The sequence below is a fragment of the Sardina pilchardus genome, chromosome 7 (genome assembly GCF_963854185.1).
Source record: "Sardina pilchardus chromosome 7, fSarPil1.1, whole genome shotgun sequence".
NCBI lineage: Eukaryota > Metazoa > Chordata > Actinopteri > Clupeiformes > Clupeidae > Sardina > Sardina pilchardus.
The window spans coordinates 15793310-15808514 of NC_085000.1; the positions used below are offsets into that span (position 1 = coordinate 15793310).

The following is a 15205-nucleotide window of genomic DNA, read 5'->3' on the forward strand; positions in this document are numbered from 1 at the left end:
AGGGTAATAACGTAGTTTAATATGAAAAAGTGGTGAAGTGTTCCTTTAACCACCCTATGGAAAAATACTGCACCCTGTCGGAGTTCAGTGAACATGCTCAGACCTCAGACGACCTACGTAGGCTACTCAGCTACGTGGTGACGCCATTTGCCGCAAACCGGTCAGTCTATGCCGCAAACACATCAGCAACACCCGGGCAGCATCTTTCGTTATCACAGGAAGACCACAGACAGTAAAAGAAAGACTCGCCGGGAAACGAGCTGTCTTTTCATTACAAATAAATGGACACATCTGAAATCTGACCAGTCACCACCCTCAATAAACTTCTTTGTGAAATCAGTTTGGTCTTAACCTAGCCTATGATAAGATCTGCGAATTTCTAAGTGGAAACGTGACATCAGCCTACTGTAGCAAAGATCTCAGTTAAAACCCCTTTTTCTTCCGTCTCTTTCCGCTTCGCCTTGGTTTGTAGACTTTGGGACACACTGCTAGCCTAGAACTAGTGAAATCAAGAATCACACGTGTTGTAGGCTACAGATCACAAAACAGGTGGTGTTGGGGTGTTATTGGAGGGGACGGGGACCCAAGTGGATTCACGAAATACGAGTCTGTTCAGGGTACTTGGCCACTTCTTCCCAATAAGATAAAACAGCTTCCTCTGCTTTTACACCCGAAGATGGAGTGTGTTGTGTGTGTCTGCAGTGTCCCAGTCTCTTCTCAGATGATGGCTGTGGCTTCTTTCTTTAAGGTCCATGGACTGCAGGCTGCACTCACTGTAGCCTAATGTGGGCGGAGCGGGTTCATTATGTTTTGGCGGTAAAATAGTCTACACACTGTGCCGGGTTAAACGAAGAGCATTGTCAAGAGCTGGATAGTGTAGCCTATGCGGACTTAAACGTAAGTTTTAAACACTTAACCAATTTGAACGAGTAGTTTATTTCAACACTGTTGTAAACGTCATTTTTACATGTTGTGGACGCCTCTTCCATGCTGTGTTTGTGCATTGTCAACCACGAAGAAACAATGTAGCAGGCTACAATCCTCTCTTTTCCCCGTTATCAGGCTACGGTTTTGCTCTGAATACAATGAGTTTCGGTTTCTGCCATCATACATTCTGCCACTTAATGCGTTCATGGCTGTAACATTTTCTGTCCATCTCATTTTTAAAACTCCTTGTATAAGCAAACCATAGGCTAGACTAGCCTACTCATTTCCATATCCTTAAGGTAGGGTGACCAGACGTCCCCGTTTTTGGTTGCCTGTCCCCGGGAAAATACAGAAAAACTGCATTTTTGGGGTTATGTCCCCGGTTTTGGTATCGGACATCTGGTCATCTTACCTTAAGGTAGACATGTCGTACGCAGTGTCTTGACAGCTTTATTGTTTCCATGAGACATATAATTGTGGAAAAGAAATGGAAACTGACGCGTCAAAATGAATTGCTGTGCTGGCTTCAGTCAGTGCAAGCAGGGTTCACCTATGTGGTTCACAGACATGCTCAGCACTGTGTGTGTGTGTGTGAGAGTGTGGGGGGGGGGGGGGGGGGGGGGGGGAAATTCAAGGTCCCCAAGGTCCCCCAGGGGAAATTCAAGGTCCCCAGACACCACACACAACATACAATACAATAACAGGAAAATACAAAGCAAATCAACATTACTACAGGAGCAGTAAAATACTATGGATAAGATGTGCATGAATGTATTGAGGATTGGTACTGTGATCCAGAATGAGGTGTGTGTCAAGTTGGTAGTGCAAATAAGTCCAACAGTGCAACAGTGCAAGATTAAATTCTAGTGACAATGAATATGTACAGTACAAAATGTAAGCATGTTGATGCAATTCCGGGCTTCCACCGTTGTACCCTTGAGCAAGGCCCTAAATTGCTGGGGACAGTGTAGTCCCTTAATATAGTTGACATGTAAGTCACTGTGAGACATGGCTTTTATTTTGGTAAGGTCTCAGTCAATAGTATGATACGTCATACGCACTGCGTGAGTTAAGTGGTTCTTGTGATTCAGTTAGCAATTTATGATATGTACTGTGTTGGGAGGCCTTCAGTAAAATGATAAAATATACTTCTTGTCTGTCCATTTTGTGACACATTTGGACAAAAAGCCTCTGCTAAATGTAATGTAATGAAGGGGAATTGAGCACACAGAATGGATGTCCATAAATCCTTTTATTCTGTTGTTCAGGAATTAATTACATGTGTTGGGTTACTGGCACGTTTGTCGAGTGAAGAATTATATATTTATCTTTGTTAAAGAGAAACAGGTTTGTCCATTTCTTTGCGGTTTCCTCGTTTTGCACTTGCATGTTTCTCTGCAGAGCTTTCCCTACTACAACTTTACTGTGTAGATTTTACAACACTCCTCAATCGGTCAGTCTGCCTTTTCATGAGTATGATCGCCAGTCTGCGATTCTCTCTATCTGTTATGCCTATTTAGAGACTATGTAAATGAAGCAATTTCTGTACTGCTTAGTATTTATTTAATTGTGATTTTGTGCAAAAGTGTTTCATGTACTTGTACTCTGTATTGCAGACAATTCAAGGTAAATCTGAAGAGGCCTTGAGTCTTCTGCTTTGGTTCAAATATGTATTCAACCGTAACTGTGGAGTACAGAAATGCAGTACTTTGAGAACCTGTGATGAGGAGGGACTGGGGCCATTACCTGCTCAGCGACTAAAAGCATTCACACAGCTGAACTTCTGTAAGGCTCTTCTGTTTATCATTTCCTGGCTTTTGAAACAAACAACTTCCATTTTCAGGAAAATAGTTGATTTGATTGTCGAAATAGCTGATTTGATTGTCATTGAAACATGAGTTTCACACTAGCATTATTTAATCTTTTCCCCATGTCACAGTCGAAGAAGAGGGCAAATCCAAAAACTCTGGGATCTGCAGCAACTCATCTCCCAAGCACAGACATGGCAGAGGTCAACTCAATTAATTCCTCTTCCTGCAGTGCTGCCACATTAAGATTCATCCGCAAACATACGTCTGAACCATCAGCTGGCTCCAGCTCACCATCGTCCGGCTTCAGCTCACCATCGTCCTGCAAAGATGTCAGGGCCACTCTTGGTCATGGATACCCAAAGGATATTGCAGCCATATGTGCCCAAACGCCATACTGTTTGTACCTGTATGTGGGTGTGGAACTGGGAGAGCAGGAAACAGGAAATGTGATCTTGATCGGGTTCTTTGACCAAACGGTTGGAAACTATTGTTTGCGTATACTGGATGTTATCCAGCCCATGGAGGATACAGAGACAAGTCTGATAGAGACGTTGGACAGGTTTGATATTCCAGTGGAAAACCTCACCGTGTTTTACTCCAATTTGGTGGACCGTGACCAGAGCAGTGTGTTCACATTGGGTCTAAAAGCCATGCAGTCTTCAGTGGTGTCATTGTGTGGCCTTGTGAGTTTGACAGCACAAGCGTGTCATGAGGGTCTCACAGCAACAGGACATTATGAGCAGGTCTTAGAACTTCTCAGGAAGATGTCTGTGCACAACTCTTCGTCTGTCACCAATGATACTCTAAAGCAGCTCTTCAGTGACTTGGCAAAGCTGGACACTAATCGCCCTTTAACTATGCAGTCCTTGCTATTCATCAGGACTCTTGGTAATATTTCCAGTCGTTGGTCTACACTGACCAAATACTTTGGTTCTCAGAAGGTTAAGAGGGGGGGAGCACGTCAGATCCATTCCTTCCTTGTGGACCGTAAGCTGAGGCTAATGATCATGTTCCTAAGCTTTGCCCTGGAACCACTGGCTAAATTTCAGGAGATACTGGAAGAGGGTTCAAACTTTGGCCAGATCCTCAATGTTTCATCTGGTCTGATTCAAAGCTACACCTCTAGTTTCCTCCAGTTGACAGCCATCGCACGTTACCTCAGGAAGTATGATGACTCACTTCTAAAAGATGCAGCAGAACACCTTCCCATAGGCAAGGTGAAAGTGGGCCACGAGGTTGAAGATTTCCTGTCTTTGCACAAGGCAGAGCTCACTGAATTGTTGGAAGATTTCCACAAGAGCACGGTCTCTTTCTATGCAGCAGTCACGTCCAGCATTGTCAAGAGCCTGCCTCTCTCCACTGTAGCCTTTGTAAACATGGCTGCCATCTTGAAACCAGAGGGGAGGTTTGAGGTGACGAGCAGAACCGTGACGCACATTGCCACCCAGATGGGCCTGTGCAAGAACAAAGGGGAGGTGGCCCAGCTCACGGATGACTTCCTTGAGTATCAGCTCTGTGAGGAGATGGGCAGCCAGCCTGATGTGGATCAGCATTGGAAAGGCGCGTTGAAGATCATGGGAAAGGCATCCATGTTCCGTAAACTCATCCTCAGTTGTATGTCTTTCCCCAGAATACTAAAAGAGGACAAGATCTTTGCTCAGGTGTGTGTCAGGAATTTTCTGAACTCGGAACACATTTAATGTGTGTGTGTATGTGTGCCTGTGTGCGTGCATGTTTGTGCATGAGAGAGTGATAGTGTGACTACAAACTACAAAGGTGTTTTGCAATTTTGAGCTTTCAGGAAATCTGACTTGTATTGCAGATATTTCAAACAGATGTTGAGAGCAAGAAGGATGCACCAGAGGTCACTATCCCACAGAGGCCACAAAGACCATCAACATCCACATTGTCAGGTCAGTTGGAGAAATTGTGGTTGAAAAACCTGATCCCGTTGATGCATGCTGTTATTCTTTTTACACTACCTGAACAAATTATTGTTTCACTGATTATTATTTCTAGATGTGGTAGAACTGAGTGAAATGGATACTGAGGAGGATGAGCGCACAATTTGTCACAAAACCTTCAAAACATATTTGTATTCTGCAATGAAGTAAGGCAGAAATCTAGCATTTAGTATTCTTTTATTTAATATCCTTTTACCATTTTTATTTAGAAACAAAACCAAGTATATCGGAATCTATAGTAAATGATGATCTGGAGGAGGAGGACATGGATGACAATGAGGAGGTAATTTTGACCAATGTATTAGATAATGAGGTAAGGATTTTAGTTGGTTGTGTTTCATATGTTTTTGTGTCTTTACACAAATTCAATATCTTACCATTGATCCCTAAACCCTTTGCCTGTTGTCCTGTCTGTAACTTTGCACTTGTCACCTGTGTTTGATCTGTGTCTGTCTGCTTTTCTTTTTATTGTCTTATTTCATTATTTTACTCTGTACAGCACTTTGGTCAGTGAAAGCTGTGTTTAAATGTACTTTATAAATACATTTTACGTACTTTACTTAATATGATTTTTTCCCCCACAGAGCTCAGCATCAAGTCTTAATAGACAAAAACAAGGTTACCCGTACCAGGTGAGAAATTGTCTGTCTTGCAATTATTTATGAGTACCTGACTTCCATCTTTATTGCACTATTTATTATGACCGCCACACAAGTGAAGCGATGCTACGGAACCATTGATGTTATAGCTCGAGAGTCAAGAACCATAAGGCTTAGGACGGAGCTATTCAACTTCATTACCAAGTGGGCCAGACAGGAAAACCACTGGGTCTTCACGGACCACCCAAAATATGGCGTTGCTAAAAATGACGATTTTGGCTATAAGAGAGACATATGTTCATGAGCATCCACATTTGGTAAATTCAGTTAAATATATTCACAAACACTGGATGTGGTGGCCATTATTCTGTGATACACCAAGCAGACATAATGAGTTTATAGAGCAGGTCCAGATTATTTGTCAAATTAATCTAGTAAGACAGTGTCCTATAACATTCATACCCAACTTCTGTCATAGCTCATCTTTTTGATAAACACCAGTGAAACAGTATCCTGACAAATAAGCAATCAATCCTGACAAATAAGCAATCAATCAAATCAAGCCTCAACCAAGTGACGGGATAACTGTCATTAACATCCCACTTGTGTCATATTTAATATTTGTAAAACAAACCACAGTCAAATGTACCTGACAATCAATAAGCAGCATGGTAAAGCCTCAATCAGGTGATATAACCTTGGTAAAATGTCTGCTAAATAGGCTAACTATGCTGTTCTCCAATGCAGGATGGGAGGGGATTTGAAGCTGGCGATCTGGTTTGGGGTAATGTGACTGGCTACTCCAGATGGCCTGGGGAGGTGTTGCCATGGCGAACCAAAAAAACAAAGCCTGGCATCCGCAAAGTGAAGTGGTTTGGGGATGGATTACTTTCTAGGGTGAGCAGAACACAGGTTTTCTTAGTTGTTGTTTTGTTTACATTATGTATTATTTATTGAATTATCTATTTTTGTAATGGCAATGCTAAAAACAGTACCCTATTAATATAGTAAATTAATAGTAAAATGTGTGTGAATTTGGTGAATTATTCTATTCTATCTATTCATCATAGGTTCATGTTGGTGGACTTCACCCTTTCCCAGCTTTCGCTGATAGCTTCTGCCACAGATCTCTTGCTACTCTTGCCCCATACAAGACTGCTATTCTCCAGTCCCTGCAGGTGACCATGCAAACTTGCTAGCTCTCATCGATTATGTCAATGATTATATGCTAATGATTATATGTGCTATCATTCCGTAGTGAAAATACTGTAGTAAATATAGCTGCAAGCAGCAATGAGGGGGTCAAGCTACTAGGCTGGAGTTGCCATGGCAACTCAATGCTGTTTTGTCAGACATATGGCCATAAACTGTCTGAGTAAGTTTCATGTCTAGCAAGTAAAGATTGCCTGAGATATAAGGTCAAACTCTAGCGACTTTGCAGCAGATTTTGATTGGCTGTGTTTGGCAAATGCTTGTGAATAAGGCTTCAAAGATCAAGACATATTCAAGGCTCAGTCTGAACTGTATTAAATTACACTATACCTTTAAATTCCAAACATGTCAACAGTTACATGCCAAGTCTTTTATACATCCTTCCTTCCTCGGTCCTCGTCCTCACTGATCTACATAAAAAATGATGGGGCGGCAACAACAAAATTTGTGACTTGTGAATAATGTCACTTTGCTAAAATCCAATATGGTGGAAAATCCATCATGGTGGAAAATGACGTCATTGGGGCTGCATTGAACTCGGGCTGGTCCAAGGATTCCAACGTGACTTGATTTTTGAAAATCAGGAAAACAGGTCAAAAGTTACATGCGTGAACGCACAGGCAACTTTGACCTGTTGGTGGCGCTAGACCGTTTCATGAGGTGCTGACATGAAACTTGGTGAAATTAATTTTGGGACAGTGCCCAATCAGTGTGCCAAACTTTTCAACTTTTTACCAGACGGTTCTATCGGCTGCCATAGACTCCTATGGCGTAAGAATGATGGGGAAGAAAACGTAGAAACACAGTGGGGGCCTACGCAGCTTCACTGCTTGACTGCCAATTGCTGCTGACCCAGGTTTAATAGCAATGTTACGTTTTTTATATTGCCAATATCACTATTTCTGTTATTGTCTTTTCAGACAGCAGCAGAGCGGTGTGGGAAGATATTCTCATTTAAGACCGATAACGAAGATGAGCTTCTGCAACAAACGTTGGATTGGGCTTTCAATGGCTTCATGCCCTCTGGACCTGAGGGCCTCAAGCCTTTACCCCAGACAAACAGCCCCACAGGTGATCAACAGAAAACAGGATCACATTGGTGTTTCAAATGTACATCTACAGCATACTTACATATTTACAATACATTTGTAATTACATTTTTATTTTTACAAAATTGCAGAAAAAATACCGAAAAGGAATGGCTTGCCGAACCACTTAACAACTTCTGTGAAAAACACAAAAGTGGATGAGTCTATTCTGGCCAGATTGAAACAAGTATCCGTGTGTTTGAAAAGAATGAACTCCTTACACCTGGAGAATGGTACCGATACAATAGCCATGAAGCCGAAACCCATTGATGGAAATGGGACAAAGTCTCCTCAGACCGAAATTCTGGGTCGTCCTAGCGAGTACGAAAATGGCCTTGAGAAAGACCAAGCTCAGAAACGATCTATAGAAAGTGAGTCAGAGTCAGAATCCGAGTCAGAATCCGAGTCAGAGTCAGAGTCAGAATTCAAGCCAGAGTCAGAGTCAGAGTCAGAATCAGAATCTGGATCAGAGTCAGGCTTCAACAACAGAGGTGAGTCGCTACTAAACTCTCTAAAGGAGTCAGGTTTCTGATTGGTTTCATATTATTCCTTGAAATGTATTACAAAGTGCAGTTTGTTTATGCATCCATTTTCTGCCACATTCCACACACATTAAGTCGGATTTACAGGTAGCTCTCCTCTGAATTAGATAGCACATATCTTATGATGTGTTGTCTCTTTTTCCCCAGATAAAATGGTAAATCAGGTTTTGGTCAAGGGGAAGAATATTGAAGGTACTGTGTGTGTGTGTGTGTGTGTGTGTGTGTGAGTGTGTGTGTGCGCGTGCGCGTGTCATTTGTTGTAAAAATGGACATTATGCCTCCTGTTCTTTCTATCGGAGTTGGTCTTGAGTGGAATGTTTTCTCATTCTTCACTTTAAGATTTCTGCTTGTCCTGTGGAAAGGCTCAGATCAGCATCTTCCATCCATTATTTGAAGGAAGTCTTTGTTTAAAGTGCAAGGTGAGTCCTCCAGACCACATTTCCGAGTCTTTGTCTAACCTCTGTCACTTCAGACTCGAAGTGGCCTGTTGCCTGAACTGATCAAATGTACATTGCTCTTGCGGAATACATACTGTATGTTTCATATTTGTTGTTTTGTTTTTTTCCCCCCAGATTAATTTCACTGACACACTTCACCGCTATGATGAGGATGGCTACCAGTCGTACTGCACGGTGTGCTGCGCTGGATCGGAGGTCATCCTGTGTGGGAATCGTAACTGCTGCCGGTATGTCAGGACCTCCCTCTAACCATACAGTCACACTAGCTACAAGAGACCGCGACGAAGCGACAGGCTGCCATTAACTCTCAATGGGAATGGTCGTTCCACAGCGGCAAGTGACGAGTAATGGCTATGCCGTGAGCAAGGTCGGTCCAAAATTGACATCGAAATGAAGGCACATGACGTTCGTTGCTTGAAAGTTAACTCAAAAAAATAATCTAAGATGGCGGAGCAAACTCATAGACGGCAGTATTTCTATAGTAACAACAGTACAGCCTTGTTTACCGTCCACTCAGAGGCGAGTTGGTGGAGGGTTCACTGTCTTTGGTAGGGAATGTGACTGTAGGGTAATGTGCCATTGGCTGCCACTGACCTTTTGATTATGTTGCCTTCTCTGAGAGGAACCAGCCTTGTGGAACCGGCTGAGAAATATCAAATCTCAATTTCAAAACGGTCCCTACTTAGCTTTCCTGTCTTCTATCATCTTTTGGAAATGTAAGTTATAGTAGAATATTTGATGTCAACACAGTCCTCTCTCCTCTCCGTAGGACATACTGTGTGGACTGCCTGAATATCCTGGTGGGTGCGGGTACCTTTGACCGGCTGAAGGAGGTGGACCCCTGGATCTGTTACCTGTGTGAGCCCAGCAGTGCAGGAGGTGCCCTCAAACCTCGGGAGGACTGGAGTATCCGTGTCCAGGCGTTTTTTACCAATGACAGCGGCTTGGCGTTCGTAAGTGTGTGTGTGTGTGTGTGTGTGTGTGTGTGGTCATTATGAAGCTGCTAATAACCATTCAAGTGATAGTGTTGTACAGAGTTCACTGTGAATATCCATCCACTCATAGATTAAAAATAAAATAAAAAATCTACAGACACTTTTTAATTATTTTCTCTTTTTTTACCCCTCAGGAACCTCACCGGGTTTACCCGTCCGTCCCAGCCAGCCAGCGAAGGCCCATCAGAGTTCTCTCCCTGTTTGATGGCATAGCCACAGGTTGGTGCCTTGCCTGTGGGGAAGGTTCATTTAGTGAGCCGAAATTTCAATATTGTTCAATAGGCAGAAATTGTGTTGAGTTTGCGAATGAAAACGTATAGTAAATTCAAGTGGGTTTTTTGTTATTATTGTTGCCTTACAGGATATCTGGTTCTGAAAGACTTGGGATTTAAAGTGGACTCGTACGTGGCATCAGAGATTGATGAGGAGGCCATTACTGTATCCATGGTGAACCATGATGCTAGAATTGTCCGCAAGGATGATGTTCGGACCATTACAAAGGAACATGTATGTCTAGATATTGTGGTTTTCCTTCTTCTAATTTATATTTAAATAAATGACACATTTGCAGTTGCTATAGGAGCATACTAGGCTGAGTGAACCCTGCCTGAACTTCCGGGGAATTTGAATTTCGAAAGTCCTGGCACGCTATTGGCCGGTAACGTGACAATAACGAAACTTAAACGACGCGAAGTGCAGTAGAAACAAAGCGCAGCCTCCCCAGACTAATGTTCAATCTTAAAAGATTGAGCTTAGTAAGGTGAAAACCAGACTAGGAGCATACCATAATTTCCCAAACTATTTAACTGGCTTATACGTTGAAAATGCTAAATTTCGTAAGGTTGATACACAGGGGAGGTTAATATGGTATTAGTATGGTTTTGTTTCTTTTAACTTGCATAAAACACTGGTTTATACACAGGAAATTACTGTAGTCGTTTCTGTCATTGATTAAACGTGTAAAAGGAATCCACCTAGGGCTTTTTATGGATGCACTAATATTGGCCTAACATTAATATCGGCCTTGTTGACTGGTATGGCCGACTGGCCCATTGCTAATATTGGATGCGGACCAGAGTTTTTTAGAACTCATTTGCAGTTTGAAAGCTGTCTGTCGTTTTTGCGATGTTGCTAAGTGATATTGGTGAATAGAAGCTAGTGTTTATGACATAAGCAAACCTGTGTCCGCAAACAAAAATGTAATGGGAACGGAGGCCAGCTGGGTCAGGGCCAGGGGGCAATAATCGCAAGAAGGTACAGTGACAGTCCAGTTAGAAGGACTCAGTGTGAATGCAACCTCAATGTCTAGGAGTGAAGATGTAAGGAGGATAATATAACAGAAGATGCCGTGACAACACAGTTAACACTCCACTGGAAATAAACAAGGGGACCGGAAGAGTCTTTCATGCATGTAGTCTGTTGCAAAGTTTTTGTTTTGAGTCATTGGTAAGAATTGTGTTTCACAAAGCAAAGTGTTTCTCTTAGATTGCGGAGTGGGGGCCGTTCGACCTCCTCATCGGAGGAAGTCCGTGCAATGACTTGACCACTGTTAACCCTTCTCGGAAAGGATTATATGGTAAGGAGACCATGCATTTTTTCCCCCTCATGCATTTGTTTGCTTTGTATGAAATATATAATTATTCACATGTACTTAGAGCAATTAAAATAGTCTATGAAGAAGTGAATCATTCTTGATGAATCGGGATGAATTGTTTGCCATGTGTAGTCCTAGAATCTAAGATGTGATGTGGTGGCATTTACAATCACTAGAGGGCAGTATTGCACCCATTTGAAAGTCATCTTGAGCATTACCTCCCATGATGGCCATGGGTATATCAGTGCTGATGTTACAGTGCAGTGTTACTGGTTGTGATATGAAGCCTGTCCTAATAATCTGCTGCAGAGGGAATGGGGAGACTCTTCTTTGAGTTCTACCGTGTGCTCAACATCCTGAGGCCCAAAGAGGGTGACCCCAAACCATTCTTTTGGCTGTTTGAGAATGTGACGTGCATGGCTAACCGAGACAAGACTGACATCTGTCGCTTTCTGGAGGTAAGGCTCTTTGTGTTTGGTTGGTTAGATAAGAGCCTTGCTTGATACAAGCATGTCTTAATATTGTTGTTCAAATTACCTCACCTGTCTTCGTCCTGAAGTAATCCTTGTGTTTGTGCTCTGCAGTGTAATCCAGTGCTGATTGATGCTGTGAAAGTCAGTCCGGCCCATAGAGCTCGCTGCTTCTGGGGAAACCTTCCTGGAATGAACAGGTCTGTGCATCATATTATTCCAGTGTGTTGTTGATTCAAATTGCTTAGAAATACTGCTTGAGATGGTGGGAGAGTGGACATAACTGCCTACTTTTGTCCTTTCTACTGAATGGAGTCCTTTACTGGGTCATAGATACAGTGGGTATAGTAAGTATTCACACCCATGCTAAAGTTGACTAAAAAGAGGAATATAAAATCATCTTTTGAGAATTGATTGTAATGCCTTAATTCATAAAATGAGTAAAAATCTAACCGCTAAGGACACTAATTTTCTTTGTGATTGAAGAATGTATCGTAAATAGATAAATGTTCTTCCTTAAATACAGGTTGCATAAGTATTCAACCCCTATGCTAAATTCCCATTGGAGCAGGAGGATTTTTATATTTTTTTATTTTTAAAGGCCAGCTATTTCATGGATCCAGGATATTATGCATCCTGATAAAGTTCCCTTGGCCTTTGGAATTAAAATAGCCCCACATCATCACATACAGTACACTTCACCATAGATAGAGATTGGCATGGTGCTTTTTCCAGTTAGCCTATTAGCCTGTTTGATTTGCATTGAGCTCAATGAGCATCAAACAGGCTAATTGGCTAACTGTAAAAAAGCACCATGCCAATCTCTAGCTATGGTGAAGGGTATGTGATGATGTGGGGCTATTTTAATTCCAAAGGCCAAGGGAACTTTATCAGGATGCATAATATCCTGGATCCATGAAATAGCTGGCCTATAAAAATAAAAACATATAAAAAATCCTCCTGCTCCTATTGGAATTTAACATAGGGGTTGAATACTTATGCAACTTGTATTTAAGGGGATACATTCTTCAATCACAAAGAAAATTAGTGTCCTTAGCGGTTTGATTTTTACTCATTTTTTGAATTAAGGCATTACAATCAATTCTCAAAAGATGATTTTATATTCCTCTTTTTAGTCAACTTTAGCATGGGTGCGAATACTTACTATAGCCACTGTATATTTTGTGGTCAGAAACACTATACAATGTAAAGCTGCATGTGATAGTATCTTCCTGAATATCAAAACTGTCTTCTGTGGTCTGTAGGCCCATCATTGCCTCTCAGAATGACAAGCTGACTCTACAAGAATGCTTGGACGTTGGCCGCACAGCAAAGGTCAGGCTTTTAAGAACTTCATGTTTACTAGGAAATTATTTTGAATCTATTGAATGTAAACTTTAAAGTTGAATAAACTTCTTCTACATCACAAAGTACTAAAATAACTAATTTGAAACCCTTTGATTCTCATGAAATGGTTTGGTAAGGATTAAATGTGGTGTGATTGCTAACATCATTTTCAAACAGGTTACCAAAGTGAGGACCATTACCACAAAATACAACTGTCTGAAGCAAGGCCCAAAAGATGTGATTCCTGTCACCATGTATGGGAAAGATGATCATTTGTGGATCACAGAGATGGAAAAGTAATTTGCTTCTCACGCATTTCACAAATTAGATTGCAAACTTGCAGCTGGCACAGATTTTAGGAGATTTGATGCTGTATACTAAAATACAGTATGGTTATGGTTGGGCTATTTGTGCTGTCCAAAGCGAGACTACAACTATGTATTAAATGAGGATGAACAAATTGCTTCCTTTGATGCGTGTCTGATTTTATGTTATGAATTTTCATTACATTCAGACTCACAAGTTGTTTGTTTGCCACCATGTGCACTTCTAGGATCATGGGGTTTCCCAAACACTACACGGACGTGAGAAACATGGGACGTCAGCAGCGGATGAAGTGCCTGGGTAAATCCTGGAGTGTCCCCGTCATCAGGCACCTCTTCGCACCTCTTAAGGACTATTTTGCTTGTAATGAGTTGACTACAGATACCACCACCAATGCAACAGGATGATCATCAAAGAAATGTATTTGTATTGGTGATGAATTTTAGGGAACTTAATGTATTTAGTTTTTAAATGGTGTTCTTAAATCGTGTTCTGATTTTTCATGTTTTATATTATGAAATGTGAAACACATTCATCTCATACAAATGTAGTCAAGTTTGTTGTGAGATTTTTATTTTGCCAAGAGAAGTATTCAAAAACGAATTCATGATGACTACAATTAGTTGTTTCTGCAGGATCCATCTATGATGTGTTTTATTCCCAGGGAGCGTCCATATTGATGGACAAAAACTCAACTAAAATTGTTGGCTTTGTGTAAATGTGTCTATTAAAAATGGAAATCATCACAAATGTTGCCAATGTCTGTCAAAATGCAATACTGTCAAATACATGTAACAACTAGGCCTATGCGTACAATATAATCTACTACAACACAATTTCCTGGGTCTAGTCTATAGCTTGAATAAATAACATTAACAATAATGATTAAAAAATTGCTCTGAATTTGTAATTAAAAAAAATAACAAAGTAACCTGAGATGGCAAACATATCAGGTAAAATATAATTTATAAAACAGATAATGCAAGCAATGAGATGGAGGTAAGAAGAGAGAAATTTAGAGTAGTACACACTGTGTTGTGATGAGATAGGTGTTGCTATAGGGTGATTGAGGGTAATTATGTTGACTATTATGTTGGTTGCTAAATAATTGAATTAGACATAGATGTTGATAGTTTATGGACGTTGACAGAGTTTAAAGGACATTGATAAATTGACAGTTTAATTGAAGTTGATAGATAACATAGCTGCTGCTATGATAGTGGTTGCTAAGGTGTTTGGGTAGCCTAGAGATGTGTTTGTTAGGGTAGCTGGTGGCTATGCTAAGTAAAGCCGTTGCTATGCATGAGTTATCATGTTGGTTGATAGAAGTGGTTGCAAGGTTGTTAGGATAGGCATGGTGGTTGCTATGCTAAATAAAGTGGTTGCTATGCTGGTTGCTAGGGTAATCATGCTGGTCGAGAATATTAAAGTGGTTGCGAGATTGCTGAGGTAATTGAGATAGTTGCTAGGGTCTTACTTGGGTAGAGAAGGTGGTTGATATGCTAAGCGGTTGCAGTGCTGGTTGCTAGGGTAATGTTGTTTGATAGCCTATGGTGGTTGTGAGCTTGACAGAAGGATCGCTAGATCGTTGCTAGGGTAATTGAGATGGTTGCTAGGATGTTGCTAATGTACATATGGTGGTTGCTAGAGTTATCATGTTGAAAATGTAGAGGTTGTTGCAAGGTTGACGCTTGAATAATTGAGATGGTTGTTAGATTGTTGCTAGGGTATGCATGGTGGTTGCTATGCTGGTTGCTAAGGTAATCATGTTGGTTGACACAGTGATGACTTGATGTAGCCACCTGCAGCCATCTTAATCATGCTGGTTGAGAATATTAAAGTGATTGCTGAGGTAATTGAGATGGTTGCGGAAA

The 15205-nt window shown here is 41.3% G+C and overlaps 1 protein-coding gene across 1 annotated transcript; it reads left to right on the forward strand.

Moving 5' to 3' along the window:
* Positions 1-839: 839 nt before the first annotated feature.
* Positions 840-14169, forward strand: LOC134087407 (DNA (cytosine-5)-methyltransferase 3B-like). Its single transcript, XM_062540883.1, has 22 exons — positions 840-897; positions 2544-2712; positions 2867-4399; positions 4561-4651; positions 4912-4985; positions 5287-5334; positions 6049-6198; positions 6372-6479; positions 7434-7584; positions 7694-8092; positions 8291-8335; positions 8483-8562; positions 8716-8828; positions 9371-9554; positions 9731-9815; positions 9958-10103; positions 11082-11172; positions 11500-11648; positions 11775-11860; positions 12926-12995; positions 13185-13303; positions 13561-14169. The coding sequence occupies exons 3-22, from the start codon at positions 2930-2932 to the stop codon at positions 13736-13738; spliced, it is 3837 nt and encodes a 1278-aa protein (XP_062396867.1). The 5' UTR covers positions 840-897; positions 2544-2712; positions 2867-2929; the 3' UTR covers positions 13739-14169.
* Positions 14170-15205: the final 1036 nt, after the last annotated feature.

What these genes read in the sequence shown, in the direction of transcription:
- LOC134087407 (XM_062540883.1), top strand. Translation starts at nt 2,930, where the DNA reads ATGGCAGAGGTCAACTCAATTAATTCCTCTTCCTGCAGTGCTGCCACA. An exon ending in CTATTCTCCAGTCCCTGCAG is followed by an intron (nt 6,480 to 7,433) that starts GTGACCATGCAA and finishes TTGTCTTTTCAG; the next exon opens with ACAGCAGCAGAGCGGTGTGG. An exon ending in ACGTTGGCCGCACAGCAAAG is followed by an intron (nt 12,996 to 13,184) that starts GTCAGGCTTTTA and finishes ATTTTCAAACAG; the next exon opens with GTTACCAAAGTGAGGACCAT.